Below are 21,235 nucleotides of genomic sequence, written 5' to 3'. Positions count from 1 at the left end.
TAGGGTACTTGCAAGTTCTGACAGACCGCATGATGACACTGGAGCTATACATGGATTCTCTTTGGAGCATCAGTGATGCTGTGGATAGCACGTTTAGTGAGTTGGTCACACTGCAGTTTAAAGGCCTAGGGAAAGGTGGGGAATGGCTGAACAACAAGCAGGGCAGTAGCAGGAAGGTAGTGCAGGAGTTCCCTGCGGTCATCTCCCTCCAAAACAGATATACCGCTTTGGATACTGTTGGGGGAGATGGCTCATCAGGGAAAGGCAGCTGTAGCCAGGATCATGGCACTGTGAGTCTCCCTGCTGCACAGGAGGGCAGGAAAAAGTGTAGCAGAGCTCTAGTGGTAGGGGATTCCATGGTAAGGGGAATAAACAGGAGCTTCTGTGGCCGCAAATGGGACTCTTGGTGTGTTGCCTCCCAAGTGCAAGGGTCAGGGATGTCTCAGAGCAGCTGCAAGACATTCTGGAAGGGAAGGGTGAACAACCAGTTGTCGTGGTGCACGTAGGTACCAATGATATAGGAAAAAAGTGGGATGAGGGCCTACAAGCTGACTTTAGGGAGCTAGAAGATAGATTTAAAAAATAGGACCTCAAAGGTAATAATCTCAGGATTACTGCCTGTGCCACATATTAGTCAGAGTAGAAATAGCAGCATAGTTAGGATGAATATGTGGTTTGAGCAGTGGTGCAGGAGGGAGGGTTTCAGGTTTCTGGGGCATTGGAACCATTTCTGGGGGAGGTGGGATGGTCTACACCTGGGCAGGACTGGGATCAGTAAGCAAAGCAGAGACCAGAGCAAAAGTTAGAAAACAGAAACGTAAGAGTACAGAAAAGTCAAACACAAAGGTTACTAGATTGTAAAAGGATAATGAGTGTCAGGGCACTTTATCTGAATGCCTGTAGTATTCAAAACAAGGTCAGTGAACTTGTGGCACAAATCAATACAAAGGGGTATAATTTAGTGGCCATTACAGAAACATGATTGCAGGGCGGAGATGATTGGGAATTAAATATCCAAGGGTATCAGGTAATACGGAAGGATAGGCAGAAAGGTAAGGGAGGTGGGGTAGTGCTCTTAATTAAGAATGAGATCAGGGTGATAGTGAGAGATGATATAAGATCTAAGGAGCAGAATGTTAAACCCATCTGGGTAGAGATTAGGAACAGTAAAGGGAAAAAAAATCACTGGTGGGGACTGTTTATAGGCCACCAAATAATAACATTACAGTGGCGCAGGCAATAAACCAAGAAATATGTGATGAATGTAAGAATGGAATGGCAGTTGTCACGGGGGACTTTAACTTCCACATAGATTGGGTGAATGAAGTTGGTCGAGGCAGTCTTGAGGAGGACTTCATAGAATGCATCCGTGATGGCTTTCTTGAACAGCATATTAGTGAATCTACAAGAGAGAATGCTATCTTAGATCTGGTCCTGTGCAATGAGACAGGTAGGGAATCTTGTAGTTAGGGATCCTCTTGGAAAGAGTGATCACAGTATGATTATTGAATTTCTCATACAAATGGAGGGTGCAGTGGTTTGATCTAAAACCAGTGTATTATGCCTAAACAAGGGAGACTACAATGGGATGAGGGTAGCTAGTGTAGACTGGGAACACAGGCTTTATGGTGGGACAGTTGAGGAACGGTGGAAGACTTTCAAATAGATTTTTCCCAGTGCTCAACAAAAGCATATTCCAGTTAAAAGCAAGGACAGTAAGGGTGGGAAGAGCCAGCCTTGGATAACTGAGGAAATAAAAGAAGGCATCAAGCTAAAAGCTCATGCATACAATGTTGCCAAGAGCAGTGGGAAACTGGAAGAATGGGAAAACTTTAAAAAGCAACAAAGAACCACTAAGCAAGGAATAAGGAAAGGGAAGATAGATTAGTAAACTAGCACAAAATATAAAAACAGGTTTTATAATTGTATTAAGTGGAAAAGGGTGGCTAAAGTGAACACGTGTCCCTTGGAAGATGAGAAGGGGGAATTAATATTGGGTAATGTGGAAATGGCTGAGGCCTTGAACGACTTCATGTGCCAAAGAGAGATGTTATGGATGCGATGGGAGGTGAGGACCTCTGTACAATCGCTGTCACTAAAGAGGTAGTGATGAGCAAACTAGTGGGCCTAAAGGTAGACAAGTCCCCTGGTCCTGATGGAATGCATCCCTGGGTACTGAAAGAAATGGGGGAAGTTATAGCAGAGGCACTTGTGATAATTTATCAAAATTCTCTGGACTTTGGGCGCAATGAAAAAGTTACTTGCAGCAGCATCATATAAGCAGCATTCACAAGAAGAACATAAATTAAACATAAATGATACACAATTTTTACAAAAAAGAAAACAATTAGAACCAAAAACAAAACCACAAAGTCCATTTTAGTGCAAAGTGATCAAAGTGGTCATAGTGATGTAGTGATTAGGGCTGTGTCAGTTGGTTCAAGAACTGAATGGTTGAAGGCAAGTAGCTCTTATTGAACCTGGTGGTGTGGGAGTTCAGGCTTCAAAACATGAGGTTATGAAAAATGTTATATAAATGCAGGTTATATTCATTGAAGTAAGACCGATGTGAATGTCTGTCAGTGTTGTTATAACCTTGGAGGTAATCTTGTTTCCTGTATTTCTGCAGCTCCCACTTACAAATTTTTCTTCTTCTCTCCATTTTTTCATACTAATCAACCAAACTTCAAACAAAAAGGCTTTTGCTTTTGCAAAATGCAGCATTTTCTGGCCAGGTTAGGACAGTGGTAGAACCAGAATCAGAAGGGCACAATCATGTTTTGTTTTTCAGTGAAAGTGTATAAAAGAACGTCTGTAATTTGCTCCTAATATGTAATCTAACATTAATTTGCATGAACCTTCTCAGTTATCTGGTCCAAAAGCCTATTCCAATGGTTGTGCATTCTAGAAGTTCTGTTACGGACTTTTTTTTCACTGGTTTGTTCTATATTCCCTGTTCTAATATATTTGTTTATCTTGAAGTCGTGCTCCAGATGAAGCTTTGTTTATGGCAGTTAATATGTTGTGAGGTTTCATTAGATGCCTGCTCGTGAGGTTAATTTTTTAGTATGTGTTTTATGAAGATCCCTCAGTCACCAGTCTACAAGATTTATGGGTTAGATGCTTTCATATCACCAATAATTTTGTGGTCATTACTATCAGCATTAGCAGAGCAATGCACTATATCCAGTATTTTCTCAAAACTCAGTCCTTTGATACCAGAGGTCAAATCTGCCTTTTATCTGCTGTCTCAATAATGTGTATGTTTCCATTTAAGTTATGTCATGCCTCAAAGTGGGTAAAATGTTTGCAGATAAGGTTAAAATACCATGTATTAAATTTAACCTGCCACTATTTAGTGCATATGGTATTCCTGAGCTCTTTAATGTCAGTGATTTGACTGCTTTTCCCTTTGCTCTGTTGTCTTGTCTCTCTTGTATCATACGTGCACAAATTAACTTCTGGAAAAATGTAAATAATTTCTTAATAAACATTTTGAAGGAAAATAGAGGTGAAGGCCTTTGACGCAATAGCAACCTACTTGATACAGCTTTGCCACACTCCTGGTTGGCAAGAGTCAAAAAAGTCGAATGCCAACTAAAAAACGGGTGTCAAGAGTGGATATTATCCCTGATGCTGTCCTGAAACATGGCAGTAGGGAACTTCAGTCACGTTCGCATTCTCAGGATATCTAGAGGATATACTGAGGGAACTCGGGGATGCTGTAATCATGTGTGTCTTCAAAGAAGGAGACTGACTACAGAACCTACAGAGAGGCCTCTCTGCTGCTTGAAACAGGGAAAGTCATCTCCAGGGTGCTCTTCAACCACTGTGCTAGTAGTTGAAGAGCTGCTCCACAAAATCAAACTCAGCATTGGCAAATCATAGGTCCTCTGCCAGTTTGTTCCAGTTGTATAATACCATCCTCCGATAATGAAGGTTCAGGGCAAGACCTTGGAAAACCTGGACCTTTTGCCACACCTCAGGAGCCGGCTTTTAGTGATTGGAGACATCAGTGAATCTACTGGATCATGGCTGGAACACCTTCATGGAGCAAACACAAGATGGAGATGAATTTCTGCAGGCAACCACTTACGAGCCAGTACAGCTATTGGCCAGCTGAGGGAAAGGGTGTTAGAAGATCACTCATCAAACCCAACACAAAGTTCATGATATACTCAGCAACAGTAATCCCTACCCTCCCATATGCTTCTGAAACTTCACTGCTGAGAGAACAAAAATGCTGAAATAAAAAGGAGCATGCTGTAAACAGCAGGTCGGGTGAATATCTGTGGAGAGGGAAAAACAGCAAATGGTACAGGTGGATTATTAATGAATTACTGGCCAATTCTGACACCATCAGGAAAGCCTGGTTATCTGAAGTTGTTGAATTTGGTATTGTGCCTAGATGGAAGATGGGTGCTGTGCCTTGTAATGCACTTGACTGGAAAAGTGCAGGAGGCCAAAGATGAAGGAGTTAGAGTGGGACAGAGAATTCAGGCAACTGAAAGGCCAGGACACACTTTGAACTGAACAGAAGTATTCTGCGAAGTGGTCACCAAAGCTGTTGCGATACAGTGTGCTCCTTTCACCAATTACCATCATGGTGCTTCTGCAAAATCCTCCAAATCCACTGGCAGGATAAGCAAAAAAAATGTAAGTGTTCTCTACCAGGTCAATTTCCCCAATATTGGGGACTAATTCGACTCAGTTGGCTCTGTTGAGTAGGCCATACCATTTGCATGCCTTATTCCAAACACACAGAAGTCTGAACTCTCTTACAGAAAAAGATTTCCAAGTGGATGGAGAAAAAGATTTGAGGATGTTCTCTAAACATTCTTGAAAAAATGTGACCTGGAAATTCCTGACTCAAAACTACTCAAAATGGAGAAGTAGCTATCAGGATGGCACTCAGATCCTGAAATCTATGCATTGGAAGCACACAGCCCTAGTGTTACCAATGGAATGTGCGCATGACTTTGCAAGCAACTCATCTGCCCTTCCCATCAGGCACCTCTTGCCTCTTTGATATAGACTATAGGTCTCACTTTGGCCTCATTAATCACCACCTCGGATCCAGTATGGAAACAAGTCATCTTCAACCCTCAAGGACTGCTAAAATATATAAAAGAGTCAGCTGAATTGAAAGCTCAAGATACAGCACCCAGCCTTCAATTAAACACGTTGTCTGTCTGGGTTCAGTATTTCCAGGACACCTTGTTTATCCACTTATGAATCAAAAGAAAGAGTTTGAATACATTCCTTTAAAGTGACTCTGTACATGAGTCATATGTGATTTCCACTTCATCTAATGTCACAGGTTTGATCTTATTTCACTAAGTAGCATTCTTAGTCCTGATATATTCTTATTCATCGATGTCCAGTGTGTTTAGAAATAAAGATGGCCTACCTTTTATGCTTGTGTTACTGTTAGTTCTGAAAATAATGTACCATTTTCTCCTCATTAAATAGGGTTATCATCAGTGGAGGCTTATAATTACAAAATAAATGAATGGTTTTTTGTGGCACCCATGAACACAAGAAGAAGTAGTGTCGGGGTTGGAGTCGTGGAAGGTAAGAAAAATTGATTTTGTTTTATAGGTTTTTTGATTTTTAAACGGAATGCTGGCCCCAGCTGTTACCCACCAATTAAAATAATGAATAACACAAGGTGCGTTTATTGACTAGATCTTTGAGTCCCAAACTCAGTGTTTTGTAGTTTGAGAAAAGAATAATTTGTACAATTAACTGATCTAATCTTTTTGGAAAGTTTAATCCTTCTGATGCAAGTTCAGGCATTTGTAGTGATTTCTTTGGTGGAAAAGAAATTGGTTTATTTACATGAAAAAAATTAATTGAATGCATTTGTTGCATGCATACCAAGAAGATGGGTTTATTTAAATGTTATTCTCTTCACAGTTTTTTGTTAAGGGCCCTGTTCTCCTGATGGCTGTAAGTTATTGTGTGGCCTTTTCCCTTTTCACATTCCTGTTGCATGCTAAGTATGTGCTTTTCTTTAATGAAGATATTTCTGGGTATCCTTTCACTGGCATGCACATGCAGAAACTTCAACCTGTACAGTAATGGAACGTACACCATGCACTGCACCTGAGCATGCTTTGTTGAAGAAAACCAGGTGCAACTTGCTTTCACAAGCATTAATCTTATGTTTGAGGATGTCCAATAGTATATTCATCTGGAAGCATATCTTGATTGTGTAATTTTGTGTTTGATAGTCCTTTCTCTAAAAACATCTGATACCTTCTGCATTCTTAATAGATCAACTTCCATGTGTTCTCTAATGTCTTTCACCTTTTAGCTGGAGAACAGACTACAGGAAACCATTCTCTCCCACGTTAAGGACGTTTTCTTTTAGGTATTAGATGTATTTGCGGGGGTGCATAAAAGCTTCATTGTTAATGTGAATTAATATTGTCCATGTATAAGAGTTTAGTTGGAAGTGGTTGTAATAAAAACCGTAATTGCATAATGTACATGTCAAAAGCTGCATCAATTTATCTTGTCCAAAATAGAAATAACTTCTTTAGTTGCAGAATTATCACAATAAAAGCTCATACTAATGATGTGTCGGGCTGTAAATCTTCACAAGAGACATAACCAGCCTGTTACCAAATAATTTAAACAGTGTGATGAGACAATACTGAGAGCCTCATTATCCAGAAATCCTCTTTTTTTTTGCAACTGTTCTGTCCTTGGTGCTATTCAAAGCCAGGAACATATTTAAAAAACAAAGTTCATGGCTTCATGAATGTGTTTGATGTAATTATCTCTGTCGACTTTAAAGTTTTGCTATTGGGCGGGGAAGGAGGTAATTGAATTTGTACTCATTTAAAACTGGATTCAGCGGACAAACATCCATACATATTAAATGTCTTGATCTCTGTTTATTACTCTCTATTTAACTCCCTTTTCTTTTTATTTTTTATCCCCCCTCTCTCCACCACCTTCTTAATCCTTTCCTCCTCTTTTGGACTACCAGAATTAAATGAGAAAAAAGCATAATATTTAACACTTTATGTTGCATGTTTTGATTGTTAATGCACCCTGTCTCCCCAGGCAGATTGTATGCAGTAGGTGGCTATGATGGAGCATCACGCCAGTGTCTTAGTACTGTTGAAGCGTATAATCCAGTCAGCAATGAATGGACGTATGTTTCAGATATGAGTACACGTCGCAGTGGTGCAGGTTTGAATGTTTCTTTTCAAAAAGATTATTAGTTGACAATATTTTATAACTTCCTGTTTGTATTTTGAAACGGATCAGACTTGATCTTTTAAAATACTAGACTGAAAATTTTGTTTTTTGAACTACATTGATCTTGTTTAATAGGGAGAAACATTGTTAAACATTTGTTGGGAATTAATAAAGCCCAATTTTCTAACTATTCCTGATCAATTCAAAGAACAGTTATAGAAATTGTTTGAAAATAATATGTTGCATGTTTTATATTTAGTGCTTTCCATGCCACGTGCCTTATTATTTTGAGTCTCTTCCAAGGCGAATGTATAAACATCTAGTTTACAGTTGTTCTGTGACACTTAGTGTATATTTTAGTCTTGGTTCTTTTCCTGGCTTCATTGATTTTTCTACATTCTGTTCTTCTCTTCGCACTCGTTCAGTGTGTTTGTCAGAATCATTGCTAACTTTCCATCTCATCAAGTCTGTCTTATCTTTCCCAGAAACTTTCTGATTAAGATTCTGCTTATAGCTCAGGACTGAAACAGTTCTTTTCAAAGTTACAAATGACATCTAATATGATGGTGATTATCAAAAACAATCCATTTTTGACTGGTCTTTGACATTGTTGATCTTACCATTCTCCCCAACACCTCTTCATCCAGGTGCATGCACAAACCATTTTCAAACTTAATTATCTAATTGTAGCCTGAATTTTAACAACAACTCTTTCTGTTTCTGGACTGTTACTCCTGGTGGTTTGCCAGAGATCAGTCCTTGGACTTCATGCACTGCCCCCCCACCCCCTTCCCATTTCGTGTTTACATGCAGTTCTTTTCAGTGATATCATCCAAAAAGACATCAGTGGTCAGGCAGCATTTGTGGAGAGAGAAATTGTTAACGTTTCACATTGAAACACTTAGAACTGGAAGTACTTAGCAGGTCACATAGTGTCTATGGAGACAGAGTTAATGTTTCAGGTTGAAGACCTTTCGTCAGAACTGGGAAGAAGAGGTTTATTAAAAAAGTTATCTTATGGAGTCCCAATTCATGAACTCCGTTCAGTTCATGGAGTGACCCTGATCTTCCAGCTGCTTGCCACTGTAATTCCTCATCTTGCTCAAACCTCTCTGTCTTTGGCCTCCAGTTACAACGAGGCCTAACACAAGCTTAAGGAACAGCATCTCATCCTCTGTTTGGGCACATTTCAGCTTTGTTATCGAATTCTCCAACTATAGGTAAATCACTCTTCCTCTCCATCTGGATTGGAACTGGTCACATCTGCTGTAAGTCACCCATCTATGACATTGGCTCAGTTTTATCTCTCTCTTAGATTTCTCCAATTTTTCCACGGTAGTGTGGGCAGGCACGGTAGTGTAGCAGTTAGCATATAACACTTTACAGCACCAGCGACCTGGTTTCAAATCTGGCCATTGTCTGTAAGGAGCTTGTACATTCTCCCTGTGTCTGTGTGGGTTTCCTCCGGGTGTTCCAGTTTCCTCCCACATTCCAAAGACGTATAGGTTAGGAAGTTGTGGGCATGCTATGTTGGCGCCTGAAGCATGGTGACGCTTGTGGGCTGCCCCCAGAACACTATGCAAAAAGATGTATTTCATTGTTTGTTTCTATGTACATATGACTAATAAAGATACCTTACCTTATACAAAATTGGCTTGGTGGAAGGAGCCAGAGGGTGGTAGTGGAAGGTTGTTTTTCAGATTGGAGGCCTGTGACCAGTGGTGTGCCGTAGGGATTGGTGTGGGTCCCTTGCTGTTTGTCATATTTGTTAACAATTTGGATGAAAATGTAGGTGGCATGATTATTAAGTTTGAGGATGACACCAAAATTGGTGGTTGATGGACGGTGAAGAAGGTTGCTTATGGTTTCAACAGGATTCAAATCAACTGGGAAAGTGGGCAAAGGAATGGCAGGTGGAATTTAGCTCAGACAGTTGCAAAGTGATGCATTTTGGGAATTGCACAGTAAATGACAGAGCCGTGGGGAGTTTTGTAGAACAGAGTGACCTAAGGGTACAAGTACATAGTATCCTGAAAACGTGAACACGGGTAGACAAAGTGGTGAAGAAGGCATATGGCATGCTTGCCTTCATTGAATGGGGCTTTGAGTACAAGAGTTGAAACGTCATGTAACAGCTGTATAGGATGTTGGTAAGATCGCACCTGGAATATTGTCTGCAGTTCTGGCCGTCATGATATAGGAAGGATGTGATTAAGCTAGAGAGGTTGCAGAAAAGATTCACGAGGATGTTGCTGGGACTGGAAGGCTTGAAATATAAGGAGAGACTGGATGGGCTGGGACTGTTTTCCCTGGAGCGAAGGAAGCTGATGGGTGACCTTAGAGGTTTATAAAATCACGAGGGGCATAGATAGGGTGCTTAATCAGTCTTTTTCCCAGGGTAGGGATGCCTAAGACTAGAGGGCATAGATTTAAGGTGAGAGGGGAAAGATTTAATGGGGACCCGAGGAGCAAAGTTTTCACACACAGGGTGGTGGCTATATGGAACGAGCTGCCAGAGGAAGTGGTAGTTGCAGGTAGAATTAAAATGTTTTAAAAAATTTGGACAGATTCATAGATAGGAAAGGTTTAAAGGTGTATGGGCCAAGTGAGGCTACATCAGGAAGGCCCCTTAATCAGCATGGACGAGTTGGACCGAAGGGTCTGTTTCAGTTCTGTATGACTCTATGTACATTTGAGAAGAGTTAGCTGTGCCTTGCTGGTAACTATCCCGATTGCTCCACTATTTCCTCCTTGGACTGGGTGTCCAAAATCCAATGCTGGATGATCAGAAATTTCCTCCAGACTGAAGCCATCTATTTACTTATAACGGCACAGAAGGTGGTCATTTGGCCCATCAGGTCCATGCTGGCTTACTGCAGACAAATCCCATTAGTCCCATTCCCCTTTTACTCCACTCTCACATGTCCATCAATTGTCCTTTGGTTCTTTTGCAACTTACCTACACTTCGATGGCAATTTACAATCACTAGTTAATCTCTCACCTGATGTAGGGGGAAATTGGAGCATCTAGTGGAAACCCACTTGTTCACAGAAGATCAGCTCCCAAGGTCAGATTTGAATCCAGGGCTGTGAGGCAGCAGCTCCAACTACTGTGCCACAGTGCTGCTATTATTCAATCGACCATAAACTCCAGTCCCTAGCCACTAAATTCTTCTCTCTTTCTTCTGTCAAATATCTGAGGCTGAAGCAGATCATTTGTAACTTTAGTGCTGTATTTGATGTGAGATGAGTTTCCAACCATATATCTGCAGTATATTCATGGCATTGTTGCACTATAGGTGGAAGTAGAAAAATACAAAGCTTTTAGTAAATTAAACAAATGATAAAACTATGGCAAAAGGATTTAAGTGTTGGTTGAATAATTTTTAAAAAATGCTGGTCTTTTAAATTGATGACTAGAATACAAAGGATAAAGCTATAGTGCAGTTATATAAAGGCTGTTTGGACTTACTCGTGAGTAGTCTTGAAGAGAGCACCAAGTAGCTTTACCAGAATAACACATGAACAACTGGAGTAAAATCACAAGTAGTGATTGAGGAAACCTTGAATTCTCTGGAATTTAGATGTGAGAATATAGTTTGATTGAAATTAAAGAGGACTAATGAGGGTATATAGGGCAAAACCAGTTTGCCTGGTTGAGGATTCCAGGATTCAGGGAGATAGAATAAAAATTTGAGTCAGGGGAGAGAGAATTTAACTTAGCACTTCTACATATAAAAGGTGGTAGAAATTTGTAAGTTCCTGCTGTGTATGCTTGGTCAATTGGTAATTTTATATCTAAGGTAAACCTCACTGACTGGCAGTACAAACTTAAGAGGCTAAATGGCCTACTTGTGTTTCTGACTGTCATCAGTTTTCACCTCTATAATTGCTTGACTCAGCCACAACTCTGCTCATCCAGGCTTTTGTTTCTCTAGAAGCTTGGGTCAGACCTAGCCCACTGACCAAACTCACCATCTGCAGTGTCTGGTCACTGGTGCAGAGGATGGGACAAATAACACCCAAAGGTTCCACTGAGGCAGAATGGACCAAGTAATGACCAGGCCTTGGGTGACGTACTGCTCTGACACCTCACTGCTGTCAATGGCTTTTGGACTCTTCTTTTGTATGTCTCTAGGCCTAGAAATTAGATTAATTAGTACCTTTTTTTCTGCATACATCATGCAGAGATGGATTTGGCCTGGTGTAGATCACACTAGTGATAAATTTTGGTTAAAATTGCACCCATCTCAAAATTAGATTGAGCACCTCAGTGCACGGTAATGTATGCCTGACCCTTTGCTGACATCAAATCTGTACTGAATCCTATTCACACAATGACTATTTCTTCCCTTTCCAATGTAAATTAGAGCTCGAAGATGCAACCTACGACCATTGTGGAACACTCCCCATACAATGAGGAGCATATCATGCTACTCTGCTCTTTATGTCACTATTTGAAGGGATACTATGTGGACACTGGGTCCACTTTGACCTGTGATCAGCTTTGAACTTGTTACAGACTGCTTAACGTCCAGAAGGAGTTTGTGCAACAAACAATGAGTACTTTCTCCAGCACTCCGCTGCAAACACACTCTTCCAATGGACACCCAAGGGTGATGGTGCTGGCAGTACTCCATTGCTGGGAGCATCATTACAGCAATGATTGGCCATTCAGGATGGGTCAGAATCTCTGAGCAGGAGGCAGATTAATGCCCACCAGCAAAAAGCTTACTCCCACATTCTTTGGAAAAGCCACATCCTCTCTGGACCTCTCCATTGAACAGGGTTTCCAAGGTTGTCATATTCCGTGGGATCTTTTGGCCACCCTGTCGTACCTGGTCTGTTGTCTCCTTGGAGGTCAAGATCACATTGACTCTCAACTTCCTTGGCACAGGATCTTTCCAAATAGTTGCACAGATTTCTGCCATATCTCCCAGTCTAGGGATTTACCAGCATGTTCAGGTGGTTGTGGATCATGAGAAGAATTTCCTCCATGGTCACTGCCACATTTCAAGGGAGCATATGTGACTGTTTCTTTCTCACTGGGGCTAACCTGCTAAATGTTTTCAGTACCCAAGCACTGCCCGGAGGGGGACACAGTTTACTCTCTACTTCCCTAGCTTTTTGCATCAATTCTAAGTCCTTTTAGAGTGGCTGAGTGCTGATAGAGCAAGACCATGCAAGTTCCAGGATAGTTGTAGAAAATATGTTGGTCTTCCCAAAATGGGATTGCTTTTCCTGCATCAGTCTGAAAGGCAACTTACAGTACACACCAACCAAGTGTGCAGACTTCTTCATACTGTACAACCCACACAAATGAAGATGGGAGCCAGTGCTGGAGGAAGAGCAGCAAGGAAACCCACATCCTGAGGGCCATGTGGCAGAATCTGAAGACAGTAAGAGCTGAAAGAAGGTACCAGGGAGATGTCCCTGCTCAGAATTCATTCATCTCCCGACTTAGGGGAGGAGGCAGGCATTGTTGTGCAAGTTATAAAGAACTCTGAGAAAGAAGCTTTTTGCAAGGAGGCTGCAAAATCATAATGCCCAAAGCAAATGCTTTGAGCCATTCCACACTCCAATTGTTTCAACAATGCAATGCACCACTGATCAAGTGGGACAGTCCACAGAACACACTGTTGCTCATGTTGCTTTACATTTCCAGCTGCATTGATTGAAAGTTATCAGTGAATGAGTTCATGATCCAGTTACAGTAACCGTGTTCAATGGTCTGCAGCACACCCTGAATAGTCACTGAGTTGTACAGCACAGAAACGGCCCCTTCACCACAACTCACCCATGCCTATCGATGCTCATTCCATTTGCCTGCATAGGCCCATATCCATCCTCTCCATTCCTATCCAAGTACCTGTCCAAATGCCTTTTAAACTCTGTAATTGTATCTGCCTCTATCACTTCCTCTGGCAGCTTATTCTATATAACCACCACCCTTTGGGTGGGGCAAAGCTTGCTCATCAGATCGCCTATAAATTTTTCCTCTCTCACCTTAAACCTATGTCCTCTAGTTTTAGACTCCCCCACCCTGCTAGTATTTGACGTCCCAAAATGCATGACCTCACACTAGTCTGGATTAAGTTCTATCTGCCACCTTTCTGCCTAACTTTCTGCCTAACTTTCCAACTGACCTATGTCCCTCTGTATTCTCTCACAACCTTCTTTTCTATCTTATACCTCACTGATTTTTGTGGTGTCAGTAAACTTGCTAATCGGTCCACCTGCATTCTTATCCAAGTCAGTTATATATGTAACATGTATGACAAACAATAATGTCCCAGCACTGATCCCTGCAGTACACTGCTGACCCTGGGGACTTATCAACCTTAATGTGTGCTAATATCTAACACTTCCTCCTTATTGACACAGACGTGTTACGGAATATCAGCGTACCCCTCCCCTAACTCTTCATCCTCTGCATCCTTCTCCCTGGTGAATACCAATGAGGATCCCACTTATGTCCCCTGGCTCCATACATAGGTGTCCCTATGGGGACCTTCTCAGATAATAATCTTAAAAGATATTGGAGTTCCTCTTAATTCTGCTTGCCAAGGCTGTTTCATATTCTTGTTTAACCCTCATTTTTTTCTTGTTCTTTTTTACATCCCCTATAAACCTCACTCTAAACCAAATGCCTGATGTGCTGCTGTCTTATTTCTGATCAAATCTTCAATTTCCTTTGTAAACCAAGGTTCCCGATTCTTATTATATTTGCTTCTTACCCTTACAGGGAGATGCTGACTCTGGGCTCTTACTATCTTGTCTTTAAGTGCCCCCACTTACTGGATGTTGTTTTTCTTTCTAGCAGTTGCTCCCAAGATACTTCTGCCAGGTCCTGCCTTAACTGTTGAAATCAGCCCTCCCCCAGTTTAAGACCTTGACTCTAGGACTAACCTTATCTTCTTTCATGACTACCTTGAAACTTACAGAACTATGGTTGCTGTTTCCAAAGAGTTCCTTCACAGGCCTGATGTGGGACACTCCTGTTGTGGATAACTTGGTTTCACACTTCCACCACTTGCCTATCCTCATTCCGTAAGAAAAGGTCCAGTGCAGCCATTTCCCTAATAGGACTCTCTACATACTGCTTTAAGAACCCACAAATGCATTTTACGAATTCCAGCCCCATCTAAGTCCCTTACACCAAAGCAATCCCAGTCAATATAGGGAAAGTTAAAATCCCCCACTACTACAACCCTAGTGCTTTTATACCCTAGTGCTGTTTGCCTCCTTATCTGCTCTTCTAATTCCTGCTGATTATTGGGAGGCCCATCAAGGTGACCACCCTTTTCTTATTCCTAACTTTTAACCACATGGTCTCATTGGCCGATCTCTCCAGGATATCCACCCTGAATATTGCCATAATGCTTTCTCCAATCAGCATTTTAACACGCCCTTCCCTTTGTCTCCCTCTCTGTCACGCCTGGAACTCCAATATGCCGGGACATTGAGCTGCCAGGCCTGTCCTCCTCTCAACCACATTGCAATACTATCATAATTCCATATGCTGATCCACTCTCTCAGCTCATCAGTAAAGCCTAGGTAGTTAAGCCTACCAGTCTTCTCGTGTTTCCCCACCTGCCTCTTCTGCCCTGCCCACTGGACTTTACTGTTGTATTTTCTACATACAAAAATGACTCCCCACCTACTGCCTCAATAGTTTAAATCCTCCCGAACAGCACTAGCAAATCTCCCTGCTAGGATATCGGTCCCGCTCCAGTTTAGGTGCAACTTGTATCGGCCATCCCTGCCCTGGAAGAGATCCCAATGACCCAAATATCTGAAGCTCTTCCTCCTGCACTAGCTACTTAGCCATGCATTCAGCTGTCCTGATGTTTTTTTTGTGAACAAGTTAAAATTTATTCGTGCAATATTTTGTTGGGTAAGTTCATTTAATGGTGTGAAACCAAGTTATCCACAGCAGGAGTGTCGCAGGTAAACTGTACAGCTGTAGTCATGACAGGTTTTGAAGTTGGCCTCTGTTTGCTAGGCTGGAGAAAGGAAAAACTGATCTCCGAGATCTCTGGTTAGGAGCAATGCTGCAAAAGAAATGTCACTGAAATTGGCTTACTGTAACTTATCATGCTCACGTGAGAAGTGATCACTTGGGTGGGGAATAAGAGGCTACTAATATATATGGAAATGCAGCCCAGTAGGAGAGTATGGGAAGGAATACTGGAGAAAGGAGAAGACAGCCTGGGCTCAAAAACAATGAAATCTTTTGTACCTGTCAAAATGAGAGGAAGCAGTGCTTGTTAACTTCATACAAAGGATATCTTCAGACAAGTTAATAGTTTACTGCCAGGTTTGAGCATGGTATATTTTGTAGAGAAATGAGTGAATATTTTAATGATTCTTTGCGTTTAATGCAGGGGTCGGTGTTCTAAATGGTCAGTTATATGCAACAGGAGGTCATGATGGACCTTTGGTGAGGAAAAGTGTTGAGGTGTATGATCCATCCACAAACACTTGGAGGCAAGTGGCAGACATGAATATGTGTCGGAGGAATGCAGGTACGTATCTATATTTGTATTTTATCTTGAACTTAAAAGTAAAGTATGTTTTAAGCTAATTAATTTTTTTAATCTTACAGGTGTCTGTGCTGTAAATGGATTTTTGTATGTGATTGGAGGGGATGATGGCTCTTGTAATCTAGCATCTGTGGAATTCTATAACTCTGTTACAGACAAATGGACATTATTACCAACCAATATGAGCACTGGAAGAAGCTATGCAGGTAAAATTGTTGCAGATTATTCTGGCTAGATTGGTGTATTATCACTGTGATGTACAAGCTAAGGAGTTGCAAATATTTGCATCATTTCAGTGTTAAGAGTTGCTGTTAATTAACAAGAGGACTTAAAAGTATATAATCTTGAATCAGAAGAATGTTTTAAATATCTATGATCTAAAGACTATACGGCATCTGAAAAGATATGTGTCCACTTTGTGCAAGAATCCGACAGTAAAATTCTGCATACACTGAGCCAAAGGTATTGTATATGATGGAAGAAGCCTTGACATTGTGGAGCTCAGAAAATAGATGGGTAGTGAATTGAAAGGGAGAATGAGGAGGGTCTGGTGTTAGTTTGAAAGCTTATTTGGGTTGAGAGAAGATGTGGTTGAAGGAAGTTGGAGAGGAAAGGCAGTCAGTGAGGGAGGAGGTTCTGCCTGATGAATAGGCCAAGTGGAGTAGGTGGAAGCCAGCACTAGAAAACCATTTGAAGTTTGATCTATCTGCAAAAACAATTGATGCTTTGGATTCTATGGTAGTTTTCATTCTGCATCTTCAAAATAATTTACAAAACAAACATCCTCAACCTTTTATTGTCTAACAGTGACAGTTTTTTAAATCTGTTTTCATTTAGTATTCCCATTTGATTTTACTGTTTTGATGCTTAACCTATTTGAATATAATTCATTTTAATTCTATTGTAATTTTATTTTATGTAAAAAGAAAAAAAAACATTAAGAGTAATTTAACTTGTATTGTCTGGGGAACATAATAAAAAAAATTCAGATGAGATGTAAAATGTGCTGCCAATAAAAGTTAAACTTTCCAGATTGTGCTTAAATGATTAAGAAACATTGTTCAGGTTACTTATTGATACTAACTTGTTCAGAACCTTATGAGCCTTATTCATTGAATTGTTTCTCTTCCTTTTAGGTGTTGCTGTAATTGATAAGCCACTATGACTTTACTCTTGAGCAACAGTTGGATTCAAGTCTTAAATGAAAACTGCTAGCATTCTGCTAAAGACTGACCTAGGTTTTTTTTTAAAACTATTTATAATACTTGGATGCATGGTATACTGTGTGAGTATAAGCTCAGTCACCCTGTCAAAAAGATACCAGATCTGCAATATGCATTTTTAAAAGAAAAATTAAGCACTAATCGAAGGGCCTTTTAAGCTAAAGGAACATGTTACTTCCACTACTAGCACTTCAAATGAAACAAAGAAAATGCAAGTTAACTGGCATGAGTTATCAGATTACTCTTGCTGGGTAATCTGTGTTGATGTCCAGTGTTGATGAGTGTCAGCCTTCAACAAAGCCCTGTTGACTGGAGAATGTGAAGCTTCTACTGTTACATGCCAGTTGCTGAAGATCAAGCTGCTCCCTTTTAAAGCACACATTTTTGGATCTGAAGTAAACAGTGCACTGAGCACTGTTAAAATATCAGCTATTTTATAAAAGGGAGAAAAAAATCCAACATTCTGTTTTTGAGTGAACAGAAAGATACTTGTAATAATGGTTTGTTTATGTTGAGATGAGCTGCTACTGATATTTCATAATTAGCAACCCCACTCTTGGATTTAGAATTAGGATTCCCTACTTTAATAAATGAATGAATACAGGATATGAAGTCCCTGTTGAAAGTAATCCTGATGTTAAGCAGAAATCTTTATTACACCCATTCAATTCTTGCATGAGTGCTGTTGTAAAGAAAATGTTTGGAACCTGGAACTTCTTTTGCACAGATGCCATGCCTCATAGTACAGAGTCCAAACCAAAGCTGACGTGAATTTCAGCACCCTCCTTCACCCAATTGTTAAGAGTAATGATATTCATTAATTAACAATTTAGCAATACTTTGGAGTTTTGAAACATCCTTCTCTTCCTTGGTAATGTGGAGAGTCGAAAGCAAATAGGCTGAATCATCTGTTCCTTCAGTTGATCTGGGGAATGTAGGTGGATTAATGTTGCAGAGAGAAGATAAGTGTAAAAGGAAACAGTTTTAAAGTTATCCTGCGTTAGGATTATTAAAAATAAACATATCTTTAACTTCATTTCCATTGCCTTCCCAAGTTTGTAGATACTAATATGGCTATTTTTAGTAGATAGTGCCACCTAGTGAAAATTCTGAAGAATACTATTTTTAAAAGAGAAGATAAATTATAATATTTTATTATCAAATGTATTCAAATTCCTTCTGACTACAAGTTGTTTTTTTTATATATCTGTTAATACTTAGTGCAGAATCAAACAGAGGGTCTGAGGCTGCACTTGCATTCCTACTCTGAGTAAATTTGTTGCCTGAGAGGTACTTTATAATAAAACTCGATGTATGGTTAATAGATACTCAATAAGCAGGTGTGGCCTCAGCAATTTTGGACAAACAGTTCCTCTTGTGACAAATCACTCATTTTCAGCATAATTTGTTTTTGTTGCTTCATTAATATTTTTCTTGCTTTGTGTTTGCTATTTAACCCTTTTCTTTATGTGTATTTTCTTTTCCTGTTGTTTTTGTCTCGTCCCGATCTTGTTACTGCCTGCTTCTGGATTTTAACAATTTTTCATGGGCATCAAAAATGTATAAAATTTTGATTTAATTCTGCAGCCATATGCAGGTTATTTTTGAGGCTTTTTGTACAGTGGTTGACACTTGGAGATTTTAATTCACTTGCTTGTCAATGCTTCTCACTTCCACTCTTGCAGCATTTTCCTCATATCTTTAAGTTTGCTTTCCATCCTTTGTTTTTTGTCTCATTTACTGTTTTTTTTCATTTAAATGTATTTTTTCCTCTACGGTTTGTTTCTTGAACTGAAACTTATAGGTTGATAGTGCTCCAGTACACAGTACCTTGTTAATTGTTGCTCATAGTCTGCCTAAATTTGTGGATTCCCACAGCCTGAGATGGTAACCAGGGAAAAATACAACACAGTAAGGAATTTATAACACCTCTGTGAGGCCATGGATCTGCAGTCACGTGTAGGACAGAATGGAGAAGGACAGCAGATTTTTTTCACTGAATGGTGTGAGTGGACCAGATAGGTTTTTACGACAATCCAGTAATTTGTTGGTCATGTTTATTGAGGCTAGCTTTTTTAAATGTAATTCCCAAGTATTTAATTAACAATTTAAATTTCACAGAAGATGTGGTGTGATTTGAGCTCGTGTCTATGAATTGTTGGTCGCAGACTTTGGATTACTAGTAAATTAAGTACTCTGCCACTGTTTCCATTATGAAATGTAATCAAACAATTCGGGGGCTTATGGGGAGCTATGATGAAGGTCTCTGAGTCAAATTAAGTCAAAAAACTATGTTCTGCCTTCCAAAAACATCTGTTTTAAATGTTTGAATTGCTAGAGATGCAGCAGTCATTATAATAGTTTATAGTTTTACAGTATTTCAGAGAGAATTTCTAATTATTGTTTGTTCATTTATGTAATTATAAGTTGATTTGAACTTTTTTGCCATCCTAATGATAAACAGAAAAATTGTTCAATTCCAATCAAAGGTTTTGGTGCCAATGTGATCTAGCCATTGATAAAAAAAAGTTAATGAACCCAATAACAGCTGCACTTCTAATGTTAGACACTTAATAATTTAATGAAGTTTAGATATGTACTTTTCCAATGTAAGCAGTGTTATAAAATAACTCTATCCACAATGGTGTCATAAAGCATAATTAAAGTGTAATTCTGTAACTGTCTTCAGTAGTATTAAATAAACTACCAAATCAGATCAAAAGGTCATGCTTGAGTGACAGAGTATGGCGTCAGGGATTTAATGTACCATTGCACTCTACTGTCATTTGGAACAGTGTTTGAAATCATGTTAGGTTTTATGTAATGATTTATTTTGAAATGTTCTGTCATATCGTGGAACACAAAACTGTGAAGCACTCCTGACTTTTTTCAAATTGTCAATAAAATGATGGAAATAATTTAAACTTATCATTTATTTAGTTTGGATGGTTACAAAACCTGTTTCTTTTGTGTAGCCCTCATTATTTTCTCCTTTCGGTAAAGCATTGGCTGCTGGAGCCAGTGTCCTTTGTACAGTATCATATTTAATTTTGACTTTTGGTGTAGCCTTGAGCTTAAATTATTAAATAAACAGGATTTATGGAAGGAAGAAGAAAGTGACAAGTACTCTGAACAAAGAACAGTCTTGAACTGTCCTGAAGAGAGAGGCTGACGTTTCTGTTACAAATGAATATACAACTGATTTTTATCTCATTTGTTTCTTACCAAGTTTAGAACTGTGTGTAATTTAATCCCAAATTGTCAAAAATGTACTTGTTTGACTTATGCTGATTGTTTTTAAAAACATCCTGCAAACAAGGAAGCTGCGTTTATATCAATGGGTAAGTTGTGATTAGAATTTCCAGTATATTTAAATTTTTTTGTTTTGTGAAATTAATTCATGCCTGTTTAATGCAAGTTAACAGTATAAAGAAGCAAAGTAGGGAGCTGGCAATATTTATTAGCAATAAAGCATAACTACAGTTTTTATCTACAATCAAGTATGTACTCAGTTTCTGATACAGGAAGTCTTCTGGTAATTGATTATGAGGTTTATGTTTAATGGAAAGATTAGCTACCACTTAGGAAGCTGGAAATATCTCATTTGCATATAGTTTTAGCTTTGTAGCTATCTCTTTGCTTTAGGAGAAAATATAACTCAGTGATAGGGTCGAGACTGAATGAGAAAATCAATGATGCTGGCTGAGAGATGGTGGTGAAACCATGTTAATCACAACAGCAGAGAGGAGATGTAATTAGTAAATGAATGAGAACAGAGATGAGGGGAAAACACCACTGGAATAGTGAACTATAACTTGGGAACATTCTACTGATATTTTAAATAACTTATTTGTTGAAACCCCAAGATATCTCTTCTATTCCAATACCTCAAGCTTATCCCTATGTTATACATAGTTATCGTCCTTGACGTTTGATCACAGCCTTGGTCTTTTCAGATCGCCTGATTACCACATCATTGGCTCCAACATGCTATTTCTTTCCACATTTTTAGACCTTCATCAATCACCAAGGAGACAGCACATCATTTGGAATTAAATTAATATTAAAATATCTGAAACATTCAGTACAACCTAAATGGGTCAGGAAATGTAGTCTGCAAAGAAGAATTTGCCAGGACATGGTCTAAAATATTTTAAAAAATCAATTCTGATGAAGTTAGATTTATCACCTATTGGGAAAAAATGTCTAAGGTGAGGGAAACTTGCGTACTTATTAGTGAATCCGCCTGTC

General features: G+C 39.5%; 1 protein-coding gene across 3 annotated transcripts in view; it reads left to right on the top strand.

The window, feature by feature from the left end:
* The window catches only part of LOC127569801 (kelch-like protein 3), a 95,805-nt gene extending 75,909 nt beyond the window's left edge, over positions 1-19,896 (top strand). For 2 of the 3 annotated variants that reach the window (XM_052014708.1, XM_052014707.1), the window contains 5 exons: positions 5,473-5,574; positions 7,078-7,206; positions 15,603-15,743; positions 15,824-15,967; positions 16,898-19,890. In XM_052014708.1, coding sequence (XP_051870668.1) covers positions 5,473-5,574; positions 7,078-7,206; positions 15,603-15,743; positions 15,824-15,967; positions 16,898-16,926 — 545 coding nt within the window. In that variant the 3' untranslated portion in view covers positions 16,927-19,890. Of the gene's footprint in view, positions 1-5,472; positions 5,575-7,077; positions 7,207-15,602; positions 15,744-15,823; positions 15,968-16,897 lie in introns of all 3 variants that reach the window. The other variant, XM_052014706.1, reaches the window with a different exon arrangement.
* Positions 19,897-21,235: the final 1,339 nt, after the last annotated feature.

Source organism: Pristis pectinata, chromosome 4 (genome assembly GCF_009764475.1).
Source record: "Pristis pectinata isolate sPriPec2 chromosome 4, sPriPec2.1.pri, whole genome shotgun sequence".
Classification (NCBI taxonomy): Eukaryota; Metazoa; Chordata; class Chondrichthyes; order Rhinopristiformes; family Pristidae; genus Pristis; species Pristis pectinata.
Note: the sequence above shows the minus strand (reverse complement) of the source record. Positions and strands in the feature narration are given on the sequence as shown.